Below are 22,030 nucleotides of genomic sequence, written 5' to 3' on the forward strand. Positions count from 1 at the left end.
CCTCTCTTGAACTGGGGAGCCTAAAACTGGACATAGTATTGCAGGTGTGGTCTCACCAGGGCAGAGAAAAGGAGGAGAACCTCCCTAGACCTGCTGGACACACTTTTCTTAATGCACCCCAGGATGCTGTTGGCCCTCTTGGCCACAAGGGCTCATTGCTGGTCCTTGTGCCCTATCTCTTAACTGTGAATTGTTACAGGTGACCTGGGTATGAAATGTGTTAGTTTTGTACTCCTATCCTCTTCAGCAGCAATTCTCTTACCCCCAAAAATATACTCAGAATCATGGAGGGAAAGCAGCTGTTGGGGGGGAGTGTGAAAACAGGCTGTGAGAATGGTAGTTTGGAGCATTTTGTGTGTGATGGGGAAGAGTTTAGTGCCGAGTGAGAAACTGGATGATCAGAAGATGATGTAATGCAAATGACAGAGTAGTCACAGAATATGCAAACTGGGTGGTTGCCCCACTTGTGTCAAGTGCCCAGTCCCCAGGCTCACCCCCTGTGTGTCAATCCTTAGCCTGGAGAAGAGGAGGCTCAGAGGAGACCTCCTTGCTGTCTACAACTACCTGAAGAGGGATTGTGGCCAGGAGGGGGTTGGTCTCTTCTCTCAGGCAACCAGCACCAGAACAAGAGGACACAGTCTCAAGCTGCACCAGGGGAGGCTTAGGCTGGAGGTGAGGAGAAAGTTCTTCACCAAGAGAGTCGTTCATCATTGGAATGTGCTGCCCAGGGAGGTGATGGAGTTGCTGTCCCTGGAGGGGTTCAGGAGGGGATTGGATGTGGCACTCGGTGCCATGGTTTAGTCATGAGCTCTGTGGTGACAGGTTGGACTTGATGATCTTTGAGGTCTGTTCCAACCTTGGTGATACTGTGAATCCACAGGGAAAACATAACAGGGAACAAGACATTTTAAAAGCAGGTAAGAAGCTGTTTGCAAGGAAGGGCACGTGGCAAGGACTTTTTGTTGACTGACTTGTCTACTCTAAGGCTCTTCTCCTTTTCTTTCCCCCCCTTCACCCCTATCCCTTGCTGGGCCCAGTGTTTGGGGTGGGAGTTGTTGAGCTGGAGCTGTTGAAAATCTTCCCTAATTTCTGTAACTATCTCTTTGTGCAGCATTGATGTCAGAGGGTCGTGATGTAGATGAGAAGGCAGAAGGTTCCTTTTCCCCAATGCAGTTTTCCATGTTGCTTGACGCCTTGGAGAGTATCTGGAGCCTTTATTTGTAGCAACACAGAAGTTAAAAGTTTACCTAAAGCTAAAGGTCGTCTTGGGACTGCGGCATGGAAACTGTGCGCGCGTTACCCCTCGTAAAGAAAGGAGGAGGGAGGAAAATAAAACAAATAAAACTAAAACAAAAGCACAACAAACTCCAAACCCAAGCAACCAAATCCCAGCCACTCAGGAAAGTGGTGGTTTCATTTATTTTAGTGACCTGATCCTGTTTATTAACCGGCGAGGGTGATCATCAGCCCGCAGTGCTGTTACAGACCGCAGCAGCCCGTGCCAGTTGGGGCTTTTTCCCTCAGGTTGGGGTCGTTTGGGTTGGTTTGAATTCCCCCAGCCTGCAGGCAGCGTAGCAGGGCCTGGCTGGCTGTAGGACGGACGTGTGCAGGGGCTGTGGCCCTGACATCATGGAAACTTGTGGCATCCTGTGCCCGCCCAAGCAAACACGGGGCTGTGCTGCTCGCTGCCTCCCTCTGCTCGTTCCTCACGGCCACAAGCGGTGGCCTGGCCGCCATCTCCTGCACCTGCCAGTGCCGCTGCTGAGTCCTTGTGGAGCAGGGCCCTTCTCTGTGGTGGTGGGCTGGGGTGGGGAGGTGGTGAAGGGCAGCACACCTTGCCCTGAGCCTGCTCCTGGCCTCCCCACTGCCTGTGCTGCCAGGGTGCTGTGAGTGCTGTGCCCGTGAGGAGCGGAGGCATGGTGAGCGTCTGTTCTTCAGGAGGGTGGAGGCATGGGTAGTACCATGTAAGCATGAGGAAAAGTTTTTTCACTGTGAGGGTAATGGAACACTGGAACAGGCTGCCATGGGGGGGTGTAGAGTCTCCCTCTCTTGAGATATTCCAGACCTGCCTGGGTGTGTTGCTGTGTGATCTGCTCTAGGTGACCCTGCTCTGGCAGGGGGGGTTGGACTGGATGATCTTTCAAGGTCCCTTCCAGCCCCTAACATTCTGTGATTCTGTGGCTTTCATGCTTAGCAGTGTGTACTCCAAGTAAACCTCTCTGCTTTATTAATTTGTTTCCTTTTTCTGTAGTGTATTAATTCAGAACCTTGGCTTTTATCTGCATTCAGAAACGCGTTTCTCCCTTATTCTCAACCCTTGTTTGCTGTTTTGCCACATAAGCTTTCTTAAAAATTAAAAAAAAAACCATCACTTTGCTGCAAATGTTCCATGTATGTGTTTGGGGAGGGAGCCTCCAGGAGCTGCTGCTTCCTCCCTCTGTAAATGAGGCTTACAAAAGTACTCATTTTGATTTCTGAAAGAATTCACTGTGCAGCCGTGCCGGCGGTGCTGCTTTCCTTACAGAGCTGTGCCACCTGCAGGCTTCAGAGCAGTGCCTTGGCAGCTCTGCTTTGGGCACTTGGAAGGGGCTGCCTTTTCCCTGTCCTTTGGGGGTGGCTGAGGTAGAAAGACAGGCATGGATTCGCTGAGGAGGTCCTCAGGAGCCACCAGTCAAGCTGAGGAAGGGGTTGGATGCAAAGCCCGGCCAGCATGGGGGATGTAAACAGGGATGAGGCGGCCGGGGAGCTGAAGTGTGGGCCTCGGAGCTAGGGCAGCCCTAGCCCAGGGCTGTGGGCAGAGTCCAGGAGCACCTCGGGGCCTGCAGGGAGAGGAGTCATCTGCAAGCATCCTCCTTCTGGCTGTTCAAATGACAGTAATAGGGGAGGTGCAAAGCTGCTCACCTGGCTGCTGGTTTTGTTTCCTGCATCGTTTTGTAAGGGTTTAAGAAAAAACACTTCAGGGAATAAGTGAGGATGACCTTTCAGTGTCATTTACAGTAAAGAGCTCAAAGTGCCAGTCATGGAGTTACTTCAGCTGTGCTTTCCTGATCAGTAAGTGCAAATCTGTCTCCTCCTAGTTCCCTGCATACCATTAAATTAAAATGTGAGTAGCAATTGCTAGATGCTTTCTTGGCTGTGGTCGCACTGCAGTATGGTGATACATCAGACCTGATGTCCATCTGTGGGCACTCAGACATGCTTTGAGGTCATACAGAAGTGAATGCCTTCATACAAGCTTTTCTTGCTTCAAACAAGGACTTTCTGCCCCCAAAGCACAGCTCTGATGGCAGGCTCAGGGGTGCTTCTCCCCCCTGCAGGTCAGACAGCGGGGGGTGCTTCACCTGAAAAATGCAGACCATGAGGAATGGTTCCCTTGGAAGGCACCCAGCGCTTCCTTCTCAGCACCAGCCTGCTGTGGGGGGTGAGGGCAGACCCACCCTGGCTGTGGCAGCATAGGCAGTCGCACTCCCTGCTCTCTGCCTTCTGTGCCTCACTAATCTCCACTGCTCAGCAAGCCAGGCAGAGTTTGCTGCCAAACCTCTGCTACCAGGTCTGTGAACAACTTGGATCAAGTCTGTTGGGTTGTTCAAGCAGACAGGCTGTGGATAACGTAACGAATTCTTTGTGGATGGGGGGGCTGAATGTGCAACAGGCAACCATATGAGCAGCATTTCTTCATTACAGAAGAACACTCTCAGGTGCTAACAACATTTCTCTGGCATACCTAAGAGGTGGTGGCACATGTTCCCTGTCCATAGAATAAAACTGTCTCAAGGACAGGGAATGTCAGCATACTGTAATACTGTAACAGACACACCACCACCACCCCCTACCACCTATCACCACTCTCCCTTGAATCACCTCATGTGAGCTGGAAGTTGGATTTGAACTTCAGAACCACAGGAAGCAGGCTTTATCTGGACTCCTGCTGCTTGGCCATGCAGTTGCAAAAGCCAAAGTCTGAAAACAATGCCCTCACTCGTGTGACTGTATTGCCCTCTCCGAGGGCAGAGCCGGACAGCTGGGCAGTGCAGGGCTGTGTCCTCTCCCTGCTCTTGCCAAAGCTCCAGCAGACCTGTGCTGTGCTGAGCTCGGGGCTCCCTGACTGCACAGATGCCCTCCTTCTCCATCCCCTGTCCAAATGGCATAAGACCTACAGGATTTGGAGCAGATGAACTTTGTAATTTTCACCAGTTGATATTTGCATCTACCTACGTTAGAGCATCTTGCTCCATTACCTGTATCCCCAAACCCAACTTCTGTTTGGGGCTTCCTCTTCACTGTATTTGTGTGCCTAGAAATAGAGAATAATGCCCAACTTTGGGGGACACACACACCAAAAAAACCCAACAAAAACCACCCATCATGCTTCTGTATGTGGAAATTCAGAGCTGACGTGATCTTGTATGCGTTCTTTAAGCTCTGGCAGCTGTGTGTTTCCAGCTCTGAGGCGTTCATTGCTCATTATTATGGGCTGTGTGTTCCTTCATAACAGTAGCAAACTAGTAAAAGGTAATGAAGCAGAGCCAATTTGCTCTTAGTTGGAGGGTATTTATTATATGAGAGGGTGCAGCTGATATTCAGGTATGGGTCTTGTGGTTTAACCTGCAAGGAATGCCACCAAGGCCTTTTGCTGCTGTTAAGCCAGTGCTGTTCCCTCATTAAAAAAAGGCATATATATATATATGCAATACCTGCTATGATTTCAAGCTCTCAAGGATTTGAAAGCAAACAAAACTCTCTGTCCTGCACCTCACTTTAGAGCTTGGAAATGTTTCTGTGGCTGCAGCAGCAGTGCAGCGAAGCTGTTCTCAGCCTTTTCTCAAGGCTGGACTCCGCGTTCAAGGTTTCCTGTTAGCTCATCCTTCATAAATGGGAAACAGATGATGCCTAAATCATACTTGAAGCTGTTTATTTGATTGTTGCCACTTGATTAGTTTTACTAGGTGTGTGAGGAGAGATCTTAATGAAGCAAGCTGTTGCAGTGGTTAAAATGAGCAGCACAAGGTGCCAGCAAGGCTCTGCTGCATGCAGTAAGCAGGGACTGGATGTGGAGTTCTGAAACACTGAGAGTTGGATGTGTTTGCTTTATGAGATAAATAGTTACAACTGTTCTCTAATTATGGTAATTTCCTAGAGCTGTCCAAGCAGATAAGATCAGGACCAAAGAGGAGGAGGCTCCAAGGAGACCTTATTGTGGCCTTCCAGTATGTTAAGGGGGCCTACAAGAAAGCTAGTGAGGGACTTTTTAGGATGTTGGGTAGTGGGGAATGACTAGGGGGAATGGATTCAGATTGGATATTAGGAAAGTTCTTCACCATGAGGGTGGTGAGACACTGGAACAGGTTGCCCAGGGAGGTGGTGGAAGCCCCATCTCTGGAGGTTTTTAAGGCCAGGCTGGATGTGGCTCTGAGCAGCCTGATCTGATGTGAGGTGTCCCTGCCCATGGCAGGCGGGGGTGGAACTAGATGATCCTTGGGGTCCCTTCCAGCCCTAACAATTCTATGATTCTATGACTTGGGAGCCCAAACTGATCTGGACCCATCAAGCACATGGAGAGGTGGGACTGCATCTTGTGTAGGGACCACAAATGAGTTTGGTTATGAAGTTCAACTCTTGGGCTATGTTTTGTTAATGTTTGCCTCCAAGATGGTGAAGGAAGTGAGCCAACAAGCTCAACTTCATGAAGATGCTCTGTTACTAGTTGTTTGCTGATGTGACTGCAGGCTGCAGTCCCTTAAGGCATAGCCTTAGAAAGGAGCGTCTCTAGGGGACGCTTGTTTCCATTTGGTCGTGTCATCCCCACGCTGTGACTGTGTGGGCAGAGGCTCCCCACACTATGGGCAAGACAGTGTGCACTGTGTCCTGCTGTGCATGCCCCTGCTTCTTGGGGTGCCTGGGGAACCCTCCTGGTATCCATCCTGCTGCCTGCAGCTCGTAGGCTTCGATGCCTTTAAACCGGAGCTGGCCTTGACCTTTGGTTTCCACAGCTTGGTGCAGCCCTGAAGTTTCTGTTTAGCAGCTTTCACTGCAGATGATAAACATTTAGACTTTCTGGAAATGGAAACCTCTCTCTAGAGTGTTTGTTGTAGCCAAGCCCTACTGTTTGTGTTTTCAAAATCCCTTCATGTCCTGTTCAGTGCTGTGTTTGGTGTTGGACAAGATACGTAGGAAAAGCTATCTCAGCAAAGCTTTCTCTTAATTGTGTGTAAATCTCTAAGGTAACTGTTACCAATGTAAGCTTTCATAGTTTTAGCAAGTACATATATACCGAGTGGGTATAGTTTCTTGGGTTCCAGATATTGTTTTGTTTAGCTATCTAGCCAGTAGTCCATTTGTGTTGGTTTCCAGTTGAACTTTCCCTTGGGTCCTGCTGTAGCTCACTCTCAGTCCTTACTGATGCTGGCTTGCGTCACAATATCACCAAGGCTGGAAGAGACCTCAAAGATCATTGAGTCCAACCTGTCACCACAGACCTCATGACTAGACCATGGCACCAAGTGCCACATCCAATCCCCTCTTGAACACCTCCAGGGACAGTGACTCCACCACCTCCCTGGGCAGCACATTCCAATGGTGAACGACTCTCTCAGTAAAGAACTTTCTCCTCACCTTGAGCCTAAACTTCCCCTGGCGCAGCTTGAGACTGTGTCCCCTTGTTCTGGTGCTGGTTGCTAGAGAGACCAACCCCCTCCTGGCTACAACCACCTTTCAGGTAGTTGTAGAGAGCAATGAGGTCACCCCTGAGCCTCCTCTTCTCCAGGCTAAACAATCCCAGCTCCCTCAGCCTCTCCTCACAGGGCTGTGCTCAAGGCCTCTCCCCAGCCTTGTTGCCCTTCTCTGGACACATTCAAGTGTCTCAATGTCCTTCCTAAACCGAGGGCCCCAGAATTGGACACAGGACTCAAGGTGTGGCCTAACCAGTGCAGAGTCCAGGGGCACAATGACCTCCCTGCTCCTGCTGGCCACACTATTCCTGATGCAGGCCAGGATGCCATTTGCCTTCTTGGCCACCTGGGCGCACTGCTGGCTCATGTTTAGGCGGCTGTCAATCAGCACCCCCAGGTCCCCTTCTGTTTGGCAGCTCTCAGCCACTCTGACCCCAGCCTGCAGCTCTGCCTGGGGTTGCTGTGGCCAAAGTGCAGCGCCCGGCAAGGTTGCTGCGCGTTGTGGGGAGGCAGTGCCCGGCATGAACGCGCTGCCGGCGGTGCCCCAGGATCCGCACACGTGCGTGGGAGGGAGCGGTGTTTACTTTTCCCTTTATATAGTAACACTTGTCAGTAGCTTATCTCCAACGCCTCGCCGAGCAGGCCGGTGTCAAGATGTGTTTCGATGATGGGGAAGCTGGGGTAGGGCAGAGGAAGTGACTGGTCTGAAATCACTCGGAAACCAGCGGCCGTTATCTCCCTGCTGCGCGTCTGCCCCAGCTGAGGTTAGAAATGCTGCAGTTCACTGAACCCAGCGTGGTCTGCCAGCAGGAGCGCACTGTATTCCCCCATCAGCTCTGCTGATGAGCTGCTGCCAGGCTTCTCCATGCCCAAGCTGGCACTGAGCTCTTTCCTGGGCATACTCCAGTGAACGGTGCCTGCTATGCAGCCTGGGACACCTGCTCCCAGCGGGTTGATGAGTGGTGTCCCAAGGATGTTCCTGGGAAGCCATGTGTCACCAGCCAGGGTAAGACCTTGCTACTGACTTGCCCTCCTGTGCCTGAGGGATATGTGCCCTGAGGATCCCTTTGAGCAGGGAATAGACTAGACTACACTAGAATAAACCAGCTTGGAAGAGACCTTCCAGATCATCACGTCCAACCTATCAACTAAACCATGGTGCCAAGCACCCCATCAAGTCTCCTCCTGAACACCTCCAATGATGGTGACTCCACCACCTCCCCAGGCAGCCCATTCCAATGGGCAATCACTCTCTGTGTAGAACCTCTTCCTAACCTCCAGCCTGAACCTCCCCTGGTGCAGCCTGAGACTGTGTCCTCTTGTTCTGGTGCTGGTTGCCTGGGAGAAGAGACCAACATCTGCCTGTCTACAACCTCCCTTCAGGTAGTTGTAGAGAGCAAGAAGGTCACCCCTGAGTCTCCTCACCTGATCATAGAAGGAAATCAGGTTGGTCAGGAGGTGTCACCTGTGGTAGTGGACAGACCTGTGCCAGTCCCTCTGCTGCACTGCCCTGAGCTGAGCAGCTCTGCTGCCATCATGAGAGGGCAGCAGTTTCAAACTGGGTGGATTGGCTATTTGCCTTTTGCTCAGCAGAAGGCAGCTGCAGTTGGGCTTTGCTCATTTTCAGCTCATTGCCCCTGAGCTCAATTTGCAGGCGAGATTATTTGCGTGGTCAGGAATGAGGAATTTCACACTCTGTCATCGGATCAAACGACAATTTCTTTCTACCCCGGTTTAAAAGAAGCATTTTTAAAGACACTTTTTATAGTAACATTAGTCACTATTGATATACATCATGAAAATCAGGCCTGCAGAGGTTTGTTTTGTCTGTCCCTGTGCAGCAGGGCAGGGTACTGGCAGCAAAAAAAACCAACCCCATAGAAACACAGAATTGGTTAATTGGAAAAGATCTCCAAGATCATCAACTGTTAGCCTAGCACTGCCAGGTCACCATCAAACCATGTCCCTCAGCACCACAACCACGTAGCTTTGAAACCTCTCCAGGGATGGGGACTCCACCACTGCCCTTGACAACCCTTTAAGGGCAGAACTTGCTCCTCTTGTCCTAGCTAAACCTTCTCTGATGAAATGTGTGCCAAAGCAAAACTATCCCTGTTGATTTTTTTCAGTTGTTCTTCACAATGGTGTCTTGAAGTTAGACCTTCTTCTGCGCTCATGCCTGTCTCCTGCACATCTGTCTTTCATGCATCCCCAGCTGAAGAAAGGGAAGAGTATACTGTGCCCCCAGCATGGCAGAGAGCCCCTTAGAGAGCTTGCAGGGAGAAGTTAGTTTATTACTGCACTTGGAGGCAGCCCTTGGAAACCAGGCCATGTCTGCTCAGAATGGTCATGCAGACAAGGTGGCCTTGATGCTGGCTGAGACTGCTGGGTGCCATCCAATCAAAAAACCCCAGTCAATTGTATTTCAGATCTTTAATGTGATTTGCTTGGGGTTTTCTTTTGAGTTTTGGGGGGGGGAGTTGTGGCTTTTTGTCTGTTTGGTGTTTTTTTTTGGCTTGTGCCAGTGCAGATTCTTTTTCCCCCCAGGCTTTTAAAAACCAGAATTAGTTCTGTAGCCTGCATGCATTTAACTCCCCGGATAACCAGACATGAAGTGCAAGTTATGGTGACACCATCTCAACACAGAGACCTTTGTATGGGTGGTGTTGGCAATGCTGAGTGTAGTCAAGGCAGAGAAAACTTCTTAGGACAAAATAAGGCTGAATGTGTGTGTAAAGCAGCAGCAAATTTGTTTGTGCTCTGTGTTGGGTTTGGTGCATGAGCAAAAAAGCAAATGTTGTAGGTTTTACAGGCATGGCAAGTGTGACCCAGTGCTGCTGCCTCATATTTGCAGAGGGACCTCGACAGGCTGGACAGATGGGCAGAGTCCAAGGGCATGAGATTTAACACATCCAAGTGCTGGGTTCTGCACATTGGCCACAATAACCCCATGCAGTGCTACAGGCTGGGGTCAGAGTGGCTGGAGAGCAGCCAGGCAGAGAGGCACCTGGGGGTACTGGTTGATAGTAGGTTGAACATGAGCCTGCAGTGTGCCCAGGCAGCCAAGAGGGCCAATGGCATCCTGGCCTGCATCAGGAACAGCGTGGCCAGCAGGAGCAGGGAGGTCATTCTGCCCCTGGACTCAACATTGGTTAGGCCACACTTCGAGTCCTGTGTCCAGTTCTGGGCCCCTCAGTTTAGGAGGGATGTTGACTTGCTGGAAGGTGTCCAGAGAAGGGCAATGAAGTTGATGAGGGGTTTGGAACACAAGCCCTATGAGGAGAGGGTGGGGGAGCTGGGGTTGCTTAGCCTGGAGAAGAAGAGGCTGAGGGAGCTGGGGTTGCTTAGCCTGAAGAAGAGGAGGCTCAGGGGAGACCTTCTTGCTGTCTACAACTACCTGAAGGGAGGTTGTAGCCAGGTGGGGTTTGGTCTCTTCTCCCAGGCAACCAGCACCAGAACAAGAGGACACAGTCTCAAGCTGCACCAGGGGAGTTTTAGGGTGGCAGTTAGGAAGAAATTCTACACAGAGAGAGTGACTGGCCATTGGAATGGGCTGCCCAGGGAGGTGGTGGAGTCACCATCATTGGAGGTGTTTAGGGAGAGACTTGATAGGGTGCTTGGTTGCATGGTTTAGTTGACTAGGTGGTGTTGGATGATAGGTTGGATGCGGTGATCTTGAAGGTCTCTTCCAACCTGGTTTATTCTGTTGGAGATGTTTGCATTATACAAGACCAGCACTTGAAATGCTGGTGGGTTTCTGTGCCTCCTGTTTTAAGGGCTGTGTGTACACACTCCAAAGCGTATGTGTGATTTAAATACTCCCATGAATAAGATGCTGCATAAATACAAACACCTGATTGTGACAGCCAAGCAGCATTCCATCACAAGTTAATTTGAGGCATTTTGTAATAGTGGAAGAAAGCCACTTCAATTAATTGAAGTGTTTAAGCTCTTCCAACTCACAGACAAGGAGCTCTTTTGATGATCTCAGTGGTGTTAGCTCCTCCTTTGAGATGAGTCTGAAGAGGTTATATATTTGCTTCGAAATCCTAGGAACTCATTCATGGTTTACAAAAAAAGAACATTCTCACTAAAAGCACTTGGGATAGCTACTGTGCATGAAGTCTTTTCACGTGCCTCACGAAATGAAGCTTCCCCTCCGTTCGTTGCTTGGTGTTCCGCCAGTTCCTTCTCAGCTGCCAGCTGATCGCCCTCCCTGCAGAAGCAGCACATCTGTGTTTGCGTTGCGCGGTGGAAGCTGTGGGTACAGCTTTGTCACGCTTCTCTCCGTTTGTTGCAGGTTGTCCATGCACACAAGCCCCACTTCATGGCTTTGCACTGTCAGGAATTCGGAGGGAAAAACTACGAAGCTTCGATGTCTCACGTGGACAAGTTTGTGAAGTAAGTGTGGGGGTGCCCACCAAAGCCGCGCTGTCGCTGCCCGGGGAGAAAGAACAGAGCCAAAAGGAGGTCGAGATAAGGGCAGGGGAGAGCACTCTCCGGTTTCACCATCATGGGCACAGCCCTCCTCAGCCGGACCGGGGAGAGAGAATGACACCAAAAGGAGGTCGTTGATGAGGGCAGGGAGTCACTCGCCGGTTACCGTCATGGGCACAACAGGCTCGACTTCGGGGACATTAATTTATTACCAATCAAATCAGAGCAGCGTAATAAGAAAGAAACCCACGAGCGCCTATCAGCGCCGAGGCGGGGCCGCCCGGAACGGGGCTTGGATGGGGCCAGGGGCGGGGGCCGAGCGGCCCCTCCGCTCCCGCCCACGGGCGGCCCCCACGGGCGGCTCCGCCCTGTGGCGGCTCCGCCCTGCGCCGGTTCCCCTGCGCCCCCTGGTGGCGCTCGGCTGAGGTGCAAGGCACGGAGCTCGCCGCTGGGCTCCTGCACAGCTGTCCCCACGTGGCACTGAGGGTTTTCCTCAGCCGTGTCACAAACGTAGCTGCTGTGGGCAGCCCGGGGGTCCTACAGCAAACAAACACTCAATACTCACATCGGGTTGGAAGGCGCCCTCAAAGATCAATGTCTTGTCCAACCCACCCTGCCGTCATCAGGGACACCTCCAGCCAGGTAGGCTGCCCAGGGCCATGTCAGGTCTGATCTTGAATGCCTCCAGGGTTAGGGCCACAGCCGTATCCCTGGGCAACTTGTTCCAGTATTTCACCACCCTCATTGTGAAGAGCTTCCTCATTATGCCCAACCTAAATCTACCCTGCTTCAGTTTCAAACCGTTGTCCTGTGACTGCAAGCCCTTATGAACAGTCCCTCCCCAGCCTTCCTGTAGGTCCCCTTCAGATGCTGAAATGAAGCTCTAAGGTCTCCCTGGAGCCTTCTCTTCTCCAGCCCGAACAGTCCTGACTCTTTCAGCCGGTCTTCGTAGGGCACCCGTCCCTGAAACCCACACCAGAATGAGGTGACAGCCTGCAGCTCCTCTGGGTGACGCTGGGACATTACTGTGCAGAGAGCAACGCTTAGGCAGTGTGGGTCTGTGCCTCTCCCTTATGCTTTCCATCTCTTCTTTCTCCTCTAGAGAGCTGTTATCGAGTGATGCAATGAAAGACTACAACAGGGCTCGCGTGTACCTGGATGAGAACTACAAATCACAGGAGCATTTTACGGTAAGCTCACTCCTTTCACAACTTCAGTTCAACAGGCTGTGGGATTCTTCTGCTAAGCTGCTTGGGGCTGCTTGATGTGGAGGTGTGAGCTGCATCCATTGCAATGAAAACTGCGCCTTTATGGAGTGTTTGCTGTGTAGGATGTGTAAGTGCTGGCTTCACAGAAGTGCACCCGTTTACAAATGAGTATAAGACTGCACCCAGACTCTTATCTTTTGTTTAAAATGGTTGTCTAAGGTGGTGGGTTTTTTTCCTCAATAACCAACTTTCTTGGTGGATCAGGTTCCTTCCACTCCAGAAAGCCTGTTGCTGCCTGCCAGCCTGAGGTGGTGCCAGCTCTGGAGTGTGATGAGCTGGCAGCAGAGCTTGGCGAGCGCTCAAGAGCTGCGCTATGAATCCTCGGAGCTGACTCACAGGCTTGCTTGTGGTAGGGTCCTGAGAAGAGCCAGAGCACAGGGTTTCTGCAGCAGGAAAGGGGTGTTTAGGTAAAAGCATATGTGCAGAGCAGGAGTGGCCCTGTGGTCATTGCTGGGACTGTGCAGTGTGTGAGCAGCTCTGCTGTTTGTTTCCTGCTAGATAATACAGAAGAGTGCTTTGCACATGAACCAGTGACATCTTCCTTCTCCAGGACAGCAGCTTCCTTGTCCTGCAGGGAGCTGCTTGGTGGCAGTTGGTGCCTCTGGGGAGCCTCTCACCAGGCTCCTGATGCCTCCTGGAGCTGTGCTGGTGATACCCAGCAGCCCCATAGAGCAGCAGGGATGTGCAAACAAAAGAAAGCCAGCCTCCAGCCCACACAGGAATTCCACCTTGGTTGCCTATATTCCAGAGGAATAATAGTGTGGAGAAAGTGGCTTATCTGTGTGTGGCTGGGCAGGGAGTGCAAAAGCTCTGCAGACAGATCCCAAATAACAGAGTTACTGGTATTGCCATGGCATGCTGTAAGGTATTTCTAGCAGAGATGGCACTCCTATTCTGAGGGAGCAGATCTGCAAGGGATTTAAAAGTTGTGTTGGACAGACTGAAAATGAGCTTTCCTTGCAGTGCTGCAGCTCAGGAAGGAATGCAGTGCTTGAAGGCACAGATGGTGAAGTACAAGAAGCATGGTGGGTTTGTATCTGGGTGGTGAAGGCCAAATGGGTGTTCTGACATCCAGTTCTTGGGTCAAGAGTGTTTAAAAGCATAGAAGAGGAAGGCAACTCACAGGCTGATGTTTCTGGCCTTTTTCTATCATTGTTTCTAACTTCTGAGAACTTCTTAAGAGTTGAATCAGTTCAGTGTGGAATAGGGGCAAAAAAACCCCCTAAACCACAGATGAGATTATTTAATTATGAATTAGAATTAACCAGGTTGGAAAAGACCTTAGAGATCATTGAGCACAACCTATCACCCAACACCATCTAATCAACTAAACCATGGCACCAAGTGCCTCATCCAGGCTCTTCTTAAACAGTTCCAGTGATGGTGACTCCACCACCTCCCTGGGCAGCACATTCCAATGGCCAATCTCTCTTTCTGGGAAGAACTTCTTCCATTATATTGCTATCATCAGGAGAAAATGTTGTGTGCTAGGGGAGTGTTTTATACTTTCTTTGTTAGACTTTGTCAAGGGTTAGGGCTGACAAGAGAAACTTTCAGTAGTTGTGGCTTGGAACCACAGTCTCACAGTATCACTAAGGTTGGAAGAGACCTCAAAGATCATCAAGTCCAACCTGTCTCCACAGACCTCGTGACTAGACCATGGCACCAAGTGCCACATCCAATCCCCTCTTGAACACCTCCAGGGATGGTGACTCCACCACCTCCCTGGGCAGCACATTCCAATGGCGAATGACTCTCTCAGTGAAGAACTTTCTCCTCACCTCCAGCCTAAACTTCCCCTGGTGCAGCTTGAGACTATGTCCTCTTGTTCTGGTGGTTGCCTGGGAGAAGAGACCAACCCGTTCCTGGCTACAACCACATTTCAGGTAGTTGTAGAGGGCAATGAGGTCACCCCTGAGCCTCCTCTTCTCCAGGCTAAGCAGCCCCAGCTCCCTCAGCCTCTCCTCACAGAGCTGTGCTCAAGGCCTCTCCCCAGCCTTGTTGCCCTTCTCTGGACACCTTCAAGTGTCTCGATGTCCTTCCTAAACTGAGGAGCCCAGAACTGGACACAGGACTCAAGGTGTGGCCTAACCAATGCAGAGTCCAGGGGCACAATTACCTCCCTGCTCCTGCTGGCCACACTATTCCTAATGGAGGCCAGGATGCTGTTGGCCCTCTTGGCCACCTGGGCACACTGCTGGCTCATGTTTAGGCGGCTGTCAATCAGCACCCCCAGGTCCCTCTCTGTTTGGCAGCTCTCAGCCACTCTGACCCCAGCCTGCAGCACTGCATGGGGTTGCTGTGGCCAAAGTGCAGCACCCAGCACTTGGACTTGTTGAATGCCATCCCGTTGGACTCTGCCCATCTGTCCAGTCGGTTGAGGTCCCTCTGCAAAGGGGAACCAAAGACAGAAAACCTAGAAAGGAGAGAGGATGCACTTTCATGTTGAGCTTCTTAGCCTCTTGACTTGTCTAGTCATGAGGTCTGTGGAGACAGGTTTGACTCGATGATCCTCGAGGTCTCTTCCAACCTTAGCGATACTGTGAGACTGTGACTTCTGTAAGAAGCCTGGGTTTTGTCACTTAATGCTGGCAGTTCTCATACATAGTTCTTGAGACTGCTGCCACGAACCAGACACTTGTATAAATGGGTTTCTACACGTATGATTTGAACTGGCAGCTCTTCAGCTCTGCTGTCGGTCGTGTGCATGTAGCTTCTGACAGCCTGTGCGGGGTTTCACTGCCGTGGTGCCTCCATTTAGGGTAAAGTCTCAGTCTTATCTCCAGCATGGCTTGGCTCACACCATGTCCTGCATCTCCCCCATTTCCTCATTAGTTTTGTTTGATTGCAAAGCTCTTTAACTTCTGTGGGCTTTTTTCCATCCCTTCTAAGGCACAGTCTTGGCAGCAGGTGATAGCCTCATAGTGCCTATATGATTACCTCTCTCTTTGAAGTATAAACATTTGTCACATGTATTGTTGTATAAGGCTGGTTTTGTTAGTAGTGGAGTAGCCCAAGCAGTTGCAGTTTGGCTAACCTTTACTCCTGCTGCTCTCATATCCCCTTTTCTAGCAGTTTTGGCACCACTTTTTCCACAAGGCTTTCCTTGGCCTGGCTCCTGTGGAGCTAAACCAGACTCTGCTGGCCATGGTTCTTCGTCTTGGCTGGGTTGGGACTGACCACGAGGTCTGAGAAAACACTTTGGGTAGCTTGTCCCTGCAGTGTGGAGCTGTCTCTCTGGTGCAGTTCAAGTGATGTGTGTTTCTTTTGGGTGTCAAGAGGTAAACCCCCAGTGTGGTAAGAAGGTGTCTCGTGATTTGCTTTTCAAAACCCTGATAATTCACTTTGTGTTAAAGATCAGAATGGTTGGGTTTGCATCATCCCAGAGGCAGATGATGTTTTATCCCAGGCATTTCTCATTTATGGTCACATAGACCAAATCTGCTATGAACCAGAGTGGTTTTAGGTTTGGGATTTGTGGGGAGGTGTCCCTTGTGACTGTGGTTTGGTGGGTTGGTTTTGTCTTGTCCTAGGTGACAGGATGAAGCTGTGTGGGAATTGGTTCCCCTCCACATTTATTAAAGACACAGAATAAATCCACAGCCTGGGTGGTTGAGGCCCCGTCCCTGGAGGTGTTTAAGACCAGGCTGGATGAGGCTCTGGCCAGCCTGATCTAGTGTGGGGTGTCCCTGCCCATGGCAGGGGGGTTGGAACTAGATGATCCTTGTGGTCCCTTCCAACCCTGACTGATCCTATGATACTGTGTGCTGGATGCTGCTGACCTCTGTTAGCCCCATGGCCAGTCTCTGACTGGGTGGTGGGGTGGTCACCTTACGGTGTCTGTGGAAAGGGTTGAGAGGGAGAGTCAGGTTTTGGCAGTGACTCTTGCCCTAAGGCCAGGTTTCACACACATGATGAAGCTGTTCAGGTCACACTTCAGAGGTGCAGTGTTGTGAAGTTTGAAGTGCTCTGCAGGTAAATCTCTCAGCCAAAAGCTGCTGTGTTGCAGCCGGTACTTATCAGGTCTGGGATGCTGACAGTGTCAGGGCAAAGGGCTCCCTCCCAGCAGCTATGGGTGAGGTTTGGGGTTGCCAACCCCTGAAGTGCAGTGATGACTCTCCAGAAGGCTCAGATTAACTGGATTCAAGTTGTGACTGGGAACACTGAAGGCAAACTGGTTTGGATAACCTGACTTGGGTGCTAGCCAGAATTTTTCCGACACACTGTAGCTTGACAGCGCTGCTTAAAATTCAGCCCTCTGGACCTCTGTTGGAAACCAGGACACCCTTTTTTTGGTTGTTGTGTAAAATGTAACCCAGAAGGTTTGGTTTCTGTTAGTGAATGTGTAATTAGTGAAGAGAGAAGACAGAAGAGAAGACTGAAATGGGTAGAAGTCTGAGAAGCTGAGAAATTCAGTGCCTTGGGTTTATTTTTGTGAGCACAGCCAGTGGCCTTCCCCCTTTAACAAAGCACCTGGGGTTGCTTAGCCTGGAGAAGAGGAGGCTCAGGGGAGACCTTCTTGCTCTCTACAATTCCCTGAAGAGAAGTTGTAGCCAGGAAGGGGTTGGTCTATTCTTCCAAGCAACCAGCACCAGAACAAGGGGACACAGTCTCAAGCTGTGCCAGGGGAAGTTTAGGCTGGAGGTGAGGAGAAAGTTCTTCACCAAGAGAGTCGTTCATCATTGGAATGTGCTGCCCAGGGAGGTGATGGAGTCCCCATCCCTGGAGGTGTTGAAGAGGGGATTGGATGTGGCACTTGGTGCCATGGTCTAGTCATGAGGTCTGTGGTGACAGGTTGGACTTGGTGAGCTTTGAAGTCTCTTCCAACCTTAGTGATACTGTGATGCTGTGACTCTTGGCACTTGTTGGGGTTTACTCCTTCAGCATCCTTGGATGTGCAATCTCTGTTAATTTTTACTTGGTACATTCCATGTGAGGGGTAAAATACAAGGCTTGATGCTTTTCTGTGGGAAGAGCAACTGGGTTTGATGACCTTCACTTGCTGTGATTCTGCTCAGCCAGCCTGATTGTGAAGGCAGAGCTTCTCTTCTGTAGCATTCATGCTGTAGCTAAAGAGCAGCCAGCAATAAGTTGATGTTTTCATCAGATCCATAGTTATTTTAATATGAAAACACATCAGTATAATCAGTGACATTTTTTATTGTAATTAGATCAAAGCTGGGTTTGTTTGGTGCCCAGGATTTATTGATTTCTGGAAGATTCAATTAAGGTTTTATACTGCTTAGCAAAAGCTTGTCCTTTTTTCCCCCCCCTTCCCTTTTCCCCCCCCCCTTCCCTTTTTCCCCCCCCTTATTTTCTTTCTCTTTTCTCTTTTAAACTTCTTTTCCTCTTTTTCTGTTTGTTTCTTCATTGTTGAAAGAACGCAGAAGAAACCCCTCTATAGGTTAAAACACACTTGCTGTGTTGAAGTCATGGTTTCAGTATGTTGAGAGAGAATCTCTACTGCAGTAAGTCAGATCCTGGGGTCTCTTGACCCACCAAACCTCTAAGAGGAAGCTTGTTCCAGCTCCTCCTTGAGTTCAGAGTTGTGTCACAGTATCACAATATCATTAAGGTTGGAAGAAGACCCCAAAGATCATCAAGTCCAACCTATAACCCAACACCTCAGGACTACTAAACCATGGCACCAAGTGCCACGTCCAATCCCCTCTTCAACACCTCCAGGGATGGGGACTCCACCACCTCCATGGACAGCACATTCCAAGGGCTAACAACTCTCTCCAGGAAGAACTTTCTCCTCACCTCCAGTCTAAACTTCCCCTGGCACAGCTTGACACTGTGCCCCCTTGTTCTAGTGCTGGTTGCCTGGGAGAAGAGACCAACCCCTTCCTGGATACAACCACCTTTCAGGTAGTTGTAGAGGGCAATGAGGTCACCCCTGAGCCTCCTCTTCTCCAGGCTAAGCAATCCCAGCTCCCTCATCCTCTCCAGCCTTTTAGGCTGGAGGTGAGGAGAAAGTTCTTCCCAGAGAGAGTTGTTAGCCATTGGAATGTGCTGCCCAGGGAGGTGGTGGAGTCACCATCACTGGAGGGGTTCAAGAGAGGATTGGACGTGGCACTTGGTGCCATGGTTTAGTAGTCTTGAGGTCTTGGGTGACAGGTTGGACTTGATGATCTTTGAGGTCTCTTCCAACCTTATTGATTCTATGATTTAGCCCAGGGCCCTTTCCCCTGCAGTGAGGCAGAAGGTGCATTAGTACGGTAGTCTTGGACTGCACTGCACCCAGTGTTGGCTCAGTTTGGGAGTGGATCAGAAGAGATGAAGTGAGGCTGAGCACTATAAAGGAATCACAGAATGTTAGGGGTTGGAAGGGGCCTACAGAAATCATGAAGTCCAAACCCCCTGCCAAAGCAGGATCACCTAGGGCAGGTCACACAGGAACACATTCCAGTGGGTCTTGAAAGTCTCCAGAGAGGACTCCACAAACTCTCTTGGCAACCTGTTCCAGGGGTCCATCACCCTCACCATGAAGAAGTGCCTCCTTGTGTTGAGGTGGAACCTCCCATGTTCTACCTTGCACCTCCTGTTCCTTGTGCTATCACTGGGCACCACCAAAAAGAGCCTGGCACCTTCATCTTGACACTCACCCCTCAGATATTTATAGACATTGATGAGATCCTCTCAGCCTTCTCCAGACTAAACAGCCCCAGGTCCCTCAGCCTTTCTTCAGAAGAGAGATGTTTGAGTCCTCCAGTCATCTTTGGAGCCTCTGTTGGAGTCTCTCCAGCAGATCCCTGTCTCTCTTGAACTGGGGAGCCCAAAACTGGACAGGTGAAACCCTCCAGCTGAGCAGTAATAGATGTTTTCTCCTGGGTTAGGGAAATGAGTGCTCCCTTTGCCATGATGTTGTGCTTTTTATGCCCCCTGATTGTTTTCACCTGAGTCCACACACTCTGTGCCCATAGTTTCTTAGATGTTAAACTAAGGGTGGCCTACAGTAGGGTCTAGGGGAGAGCTTTGCTCAAGGCATTATCCATACCAACAGCATCCTGGGCTGGTGCAGCTGGGGAGGACTCCAGTGGGTGAGATGTGCTCCTAACGTTAGACACACTTTATTCCAGTGCTATTTTACCTTAACATTACATCTGCTCATTACTGTGAGAATAGTAAAGTTAATTTTTGCTAGATTAATGATATTTGAGTAATATTTTTGGTTGAGCTGAGTTCGAATAATTGGCCATTAATTGAAAGAGGAAATTGAATTGAATTTATCTTGTACATAAATCCTGTCAGAGTTATTAATGGGCCTCAGAAAATATCATCCTGTTCCCAGAAATGGATGGTGTACACTGATTCCTCTCAGCTTATTAGCTGCAGCAATTTAGAGTTTTGTTGGAGATGATTTAGGAAGAGGGATGTAATTGCATTGAATATTGGGGGGAATTCACATGCCTGATGAGTGAGCCCCTGGGCCCCACCTCTCCATTAACAGCTGGAAGGAGTCTCCAGCTCTGGCTGCCAGGCAGGTTTTGTCCAGCAGGTGGAGCTAGAGCACCAGCCTGCAGCGCTGGGGCCCTGGACCTGCACCCCTGGGTGTGCTGCACCATGCGTGTTGGTGCCAGCCCCACATCTGCAGCTGTGCCCCCCCCGCCGTGCCAGCCAGGGGAGTTGGGAGCAGCTTTGTCAGGTTTGTCCTGCACTGGAGGTTCCACCTCAACATGAGGAGGAACTTCTTCACTGTAAGGGTCACAGAGCACTGGAGCAGGCTGCCCAGAGAGGTGGTGGAGTCATCTCCTCTGGAGACTTTCAAGACCCATCTGAATGCATTCCTGCACTAGATTCTATGGTTATGTGGTCCTGCTCTGGCAGGGGGGTTGGACTTGATGATCATGTTCAGAGATGCCTTCCAACCCCTAATATCCTGTGGAGTCTTGGCTTGAATTTTCTTCTGCTTCTAAAATAAGCCTCTTCCCACCTTCTCCTGTTTTCCCCTCCTCTCCACTCCTTTCCATGGAATTTTATTGTGTACTTGAGTTTGTTTATATAATGATATCTTGGGAAAAGGTATGCCAAGCTGGAGAAGTAAGACCTGGTTTCTGGTCTGGGAGGTGGCAGAAGCAGTATCTGGAAGAGATGCTGTACCTGGACAAAGGGAGGGAGGGAGGGAGGGAGGGAGGGATGGGGTCAGGGCTGTTCACAGAGTGTTAAGGTTTGGAAGGGACCTTGAAAGATCATCCAGTCCAACACTCCTGCCAGAGCAGGATCACTTGGATCACACAGGAACAGATCCAGGTGGGTTTGGAATGTCTCCAGAGAAGCTCTGCCAGGGAAGGTCATGCTGCAGGTGTCACTTGGCCCTGTGGACTGTCTCCTGAAATCCACTCCTTGGAAGTTCATCCAGGGAATGATCTTCTGCAAAAAGAGAAGGTCCATACACTCCTTTCTGAGAAGCACATAGAAAAACCCTACAAGTATTGTGTGAGCCCCAGTCTCCACATATCACTTCTGCTCAAGCCTTGCCCTCTGCCTCAGTGTTGATTTTTTGGGGGGGTTTTGTGGGTTTTGTTTGCCTTTGGTTGGTTGGGTTGGGTTTTTGTTGTGGTGGGGGTGGGGGGGGGGGGTTTCTCTTAGAAAAGAGATGGTGTAAATATTTCAAAATAGGCAACAGCATTTTAAGCACATCATCTTGTGCAAGTTCTGTGGGACTCCTGCTGCGGTGCTCGAGGGCATAGGTGTGTGATGCTGCTGGTGGGCTGTGAGGGGGTGCCTGCAGAGATCCTCCTGTGAAATACGAGGCATGAGGAGCCTCTAGGGGACATGGGGAGTGGGGCACTCCAACTGGAGTTGGTATTTGCTGCTTGGAGACCTGTGGAATTTTTACTTTATGCTAATTCCATTTCCTAGGTGAGGAGAAAGGAATAAAACCGTGGGCAAAATATTTTGCTCTTCCCTAGAAGCTGTCCTAAAATGCCTGCGGTGGATCTCTAGCTGTGCACGGAAGTGCCTTTGAGTGGCTTAGGTGTGGCAGAAAAGGGACATGGGGAAACAGGATTTGTTTAATTCTTTTGGTTTTTTAACTGTGTGAGTGATGGGATGCTGGAACAGGTTGCCCAGAGAGGTGGTTGAGGGCCCCATCCCTGGAGACATTCAAGGTGAGGCTCGATGAGGCCCTGGGCAACCTGATCTAGTTGACGACGTCCCTGCTGACTGTGGGGAGCTTGGACTAGGTGACCTTTGCAGGTCCTTTCTGGCCCAGACCATTCTATGATTTGAGCTGTGCTGGCAGGGACACAGCAGTGCTGCAGAGGCAGCTGGAGCCTCGTGGTGGCAGTGCCCTTCAGCAGTTGGGTTTGCAGCCAGGCTCCTGCCTCATCTCCAGCAGCATCACACGGGATTTCTGCCCGTTCAAGCTGCCTGCTTTTTGAGCCTTCTCCATGAGATGCACAGTTGGGAGCTTTCTGAAACCTGTGTCCCAAGGTTTGACCTCTCCACTAGCTCTTAGCTGGCTTTAATTGAAACAAAATGGGTTGATGAAGGGAGCTGGTGAGTGTGGAAGTGAATCCTGCACTTCTGACAAAGCTGTGAAAGAGATGGTTGTGTAAGTATTGTCATTTTGTGAAGTGGCCAGGTATTGACAGCCACCCAAAATGAAATCTCCACTTCATTTCTTAGGGCTGGCTGTCAGGTAATTGCTTC

General features: G+C 50.4%; 1 protein-coding gene across 2 annotated transcripts in view; it reads left to right on the plus strand.

Moving 5' to 3' along the window:
* INPP5A (inositol polyphosphate-5-phosphatase A) overlaps positions 1-22,030 on the plus strand; it is a 262,105-nt gene that overhangs the window by 72,269 nt on the left and 167,806 nt on the right. For both annotated transcript variants that reach the window (XM_054174722.1, XM_054174723.1), the window contains exons 3-4: positions 10,969-11,069; positions 12,208-12,295. In XM_054174722.1, the coding sequence (XP_054030697.1) occupies positions 10,969-11,069; positions 12,208-12,295 (189 nt within the window). The remainder of the gene's footprint in view (positions 1-10,968; positions 11,070-12,207; positions 12,296-22,030) is intronic.

The sequence above is a fragment of the Dryobates pubescens genome, chromosome 30 (genome assembly GCF_014839835.1).
Source record: "Dryobates pubescens isolate bDryPub1 chromosome 30, bDryPub1.pri, whole genome shotgun sequence".
Classification (NCBI taxonomy): Eukaryota; Metazoa; Chordata; class Aves; order Piciformes; family Picidae; genus Dryobates; species Dryobates pubescens.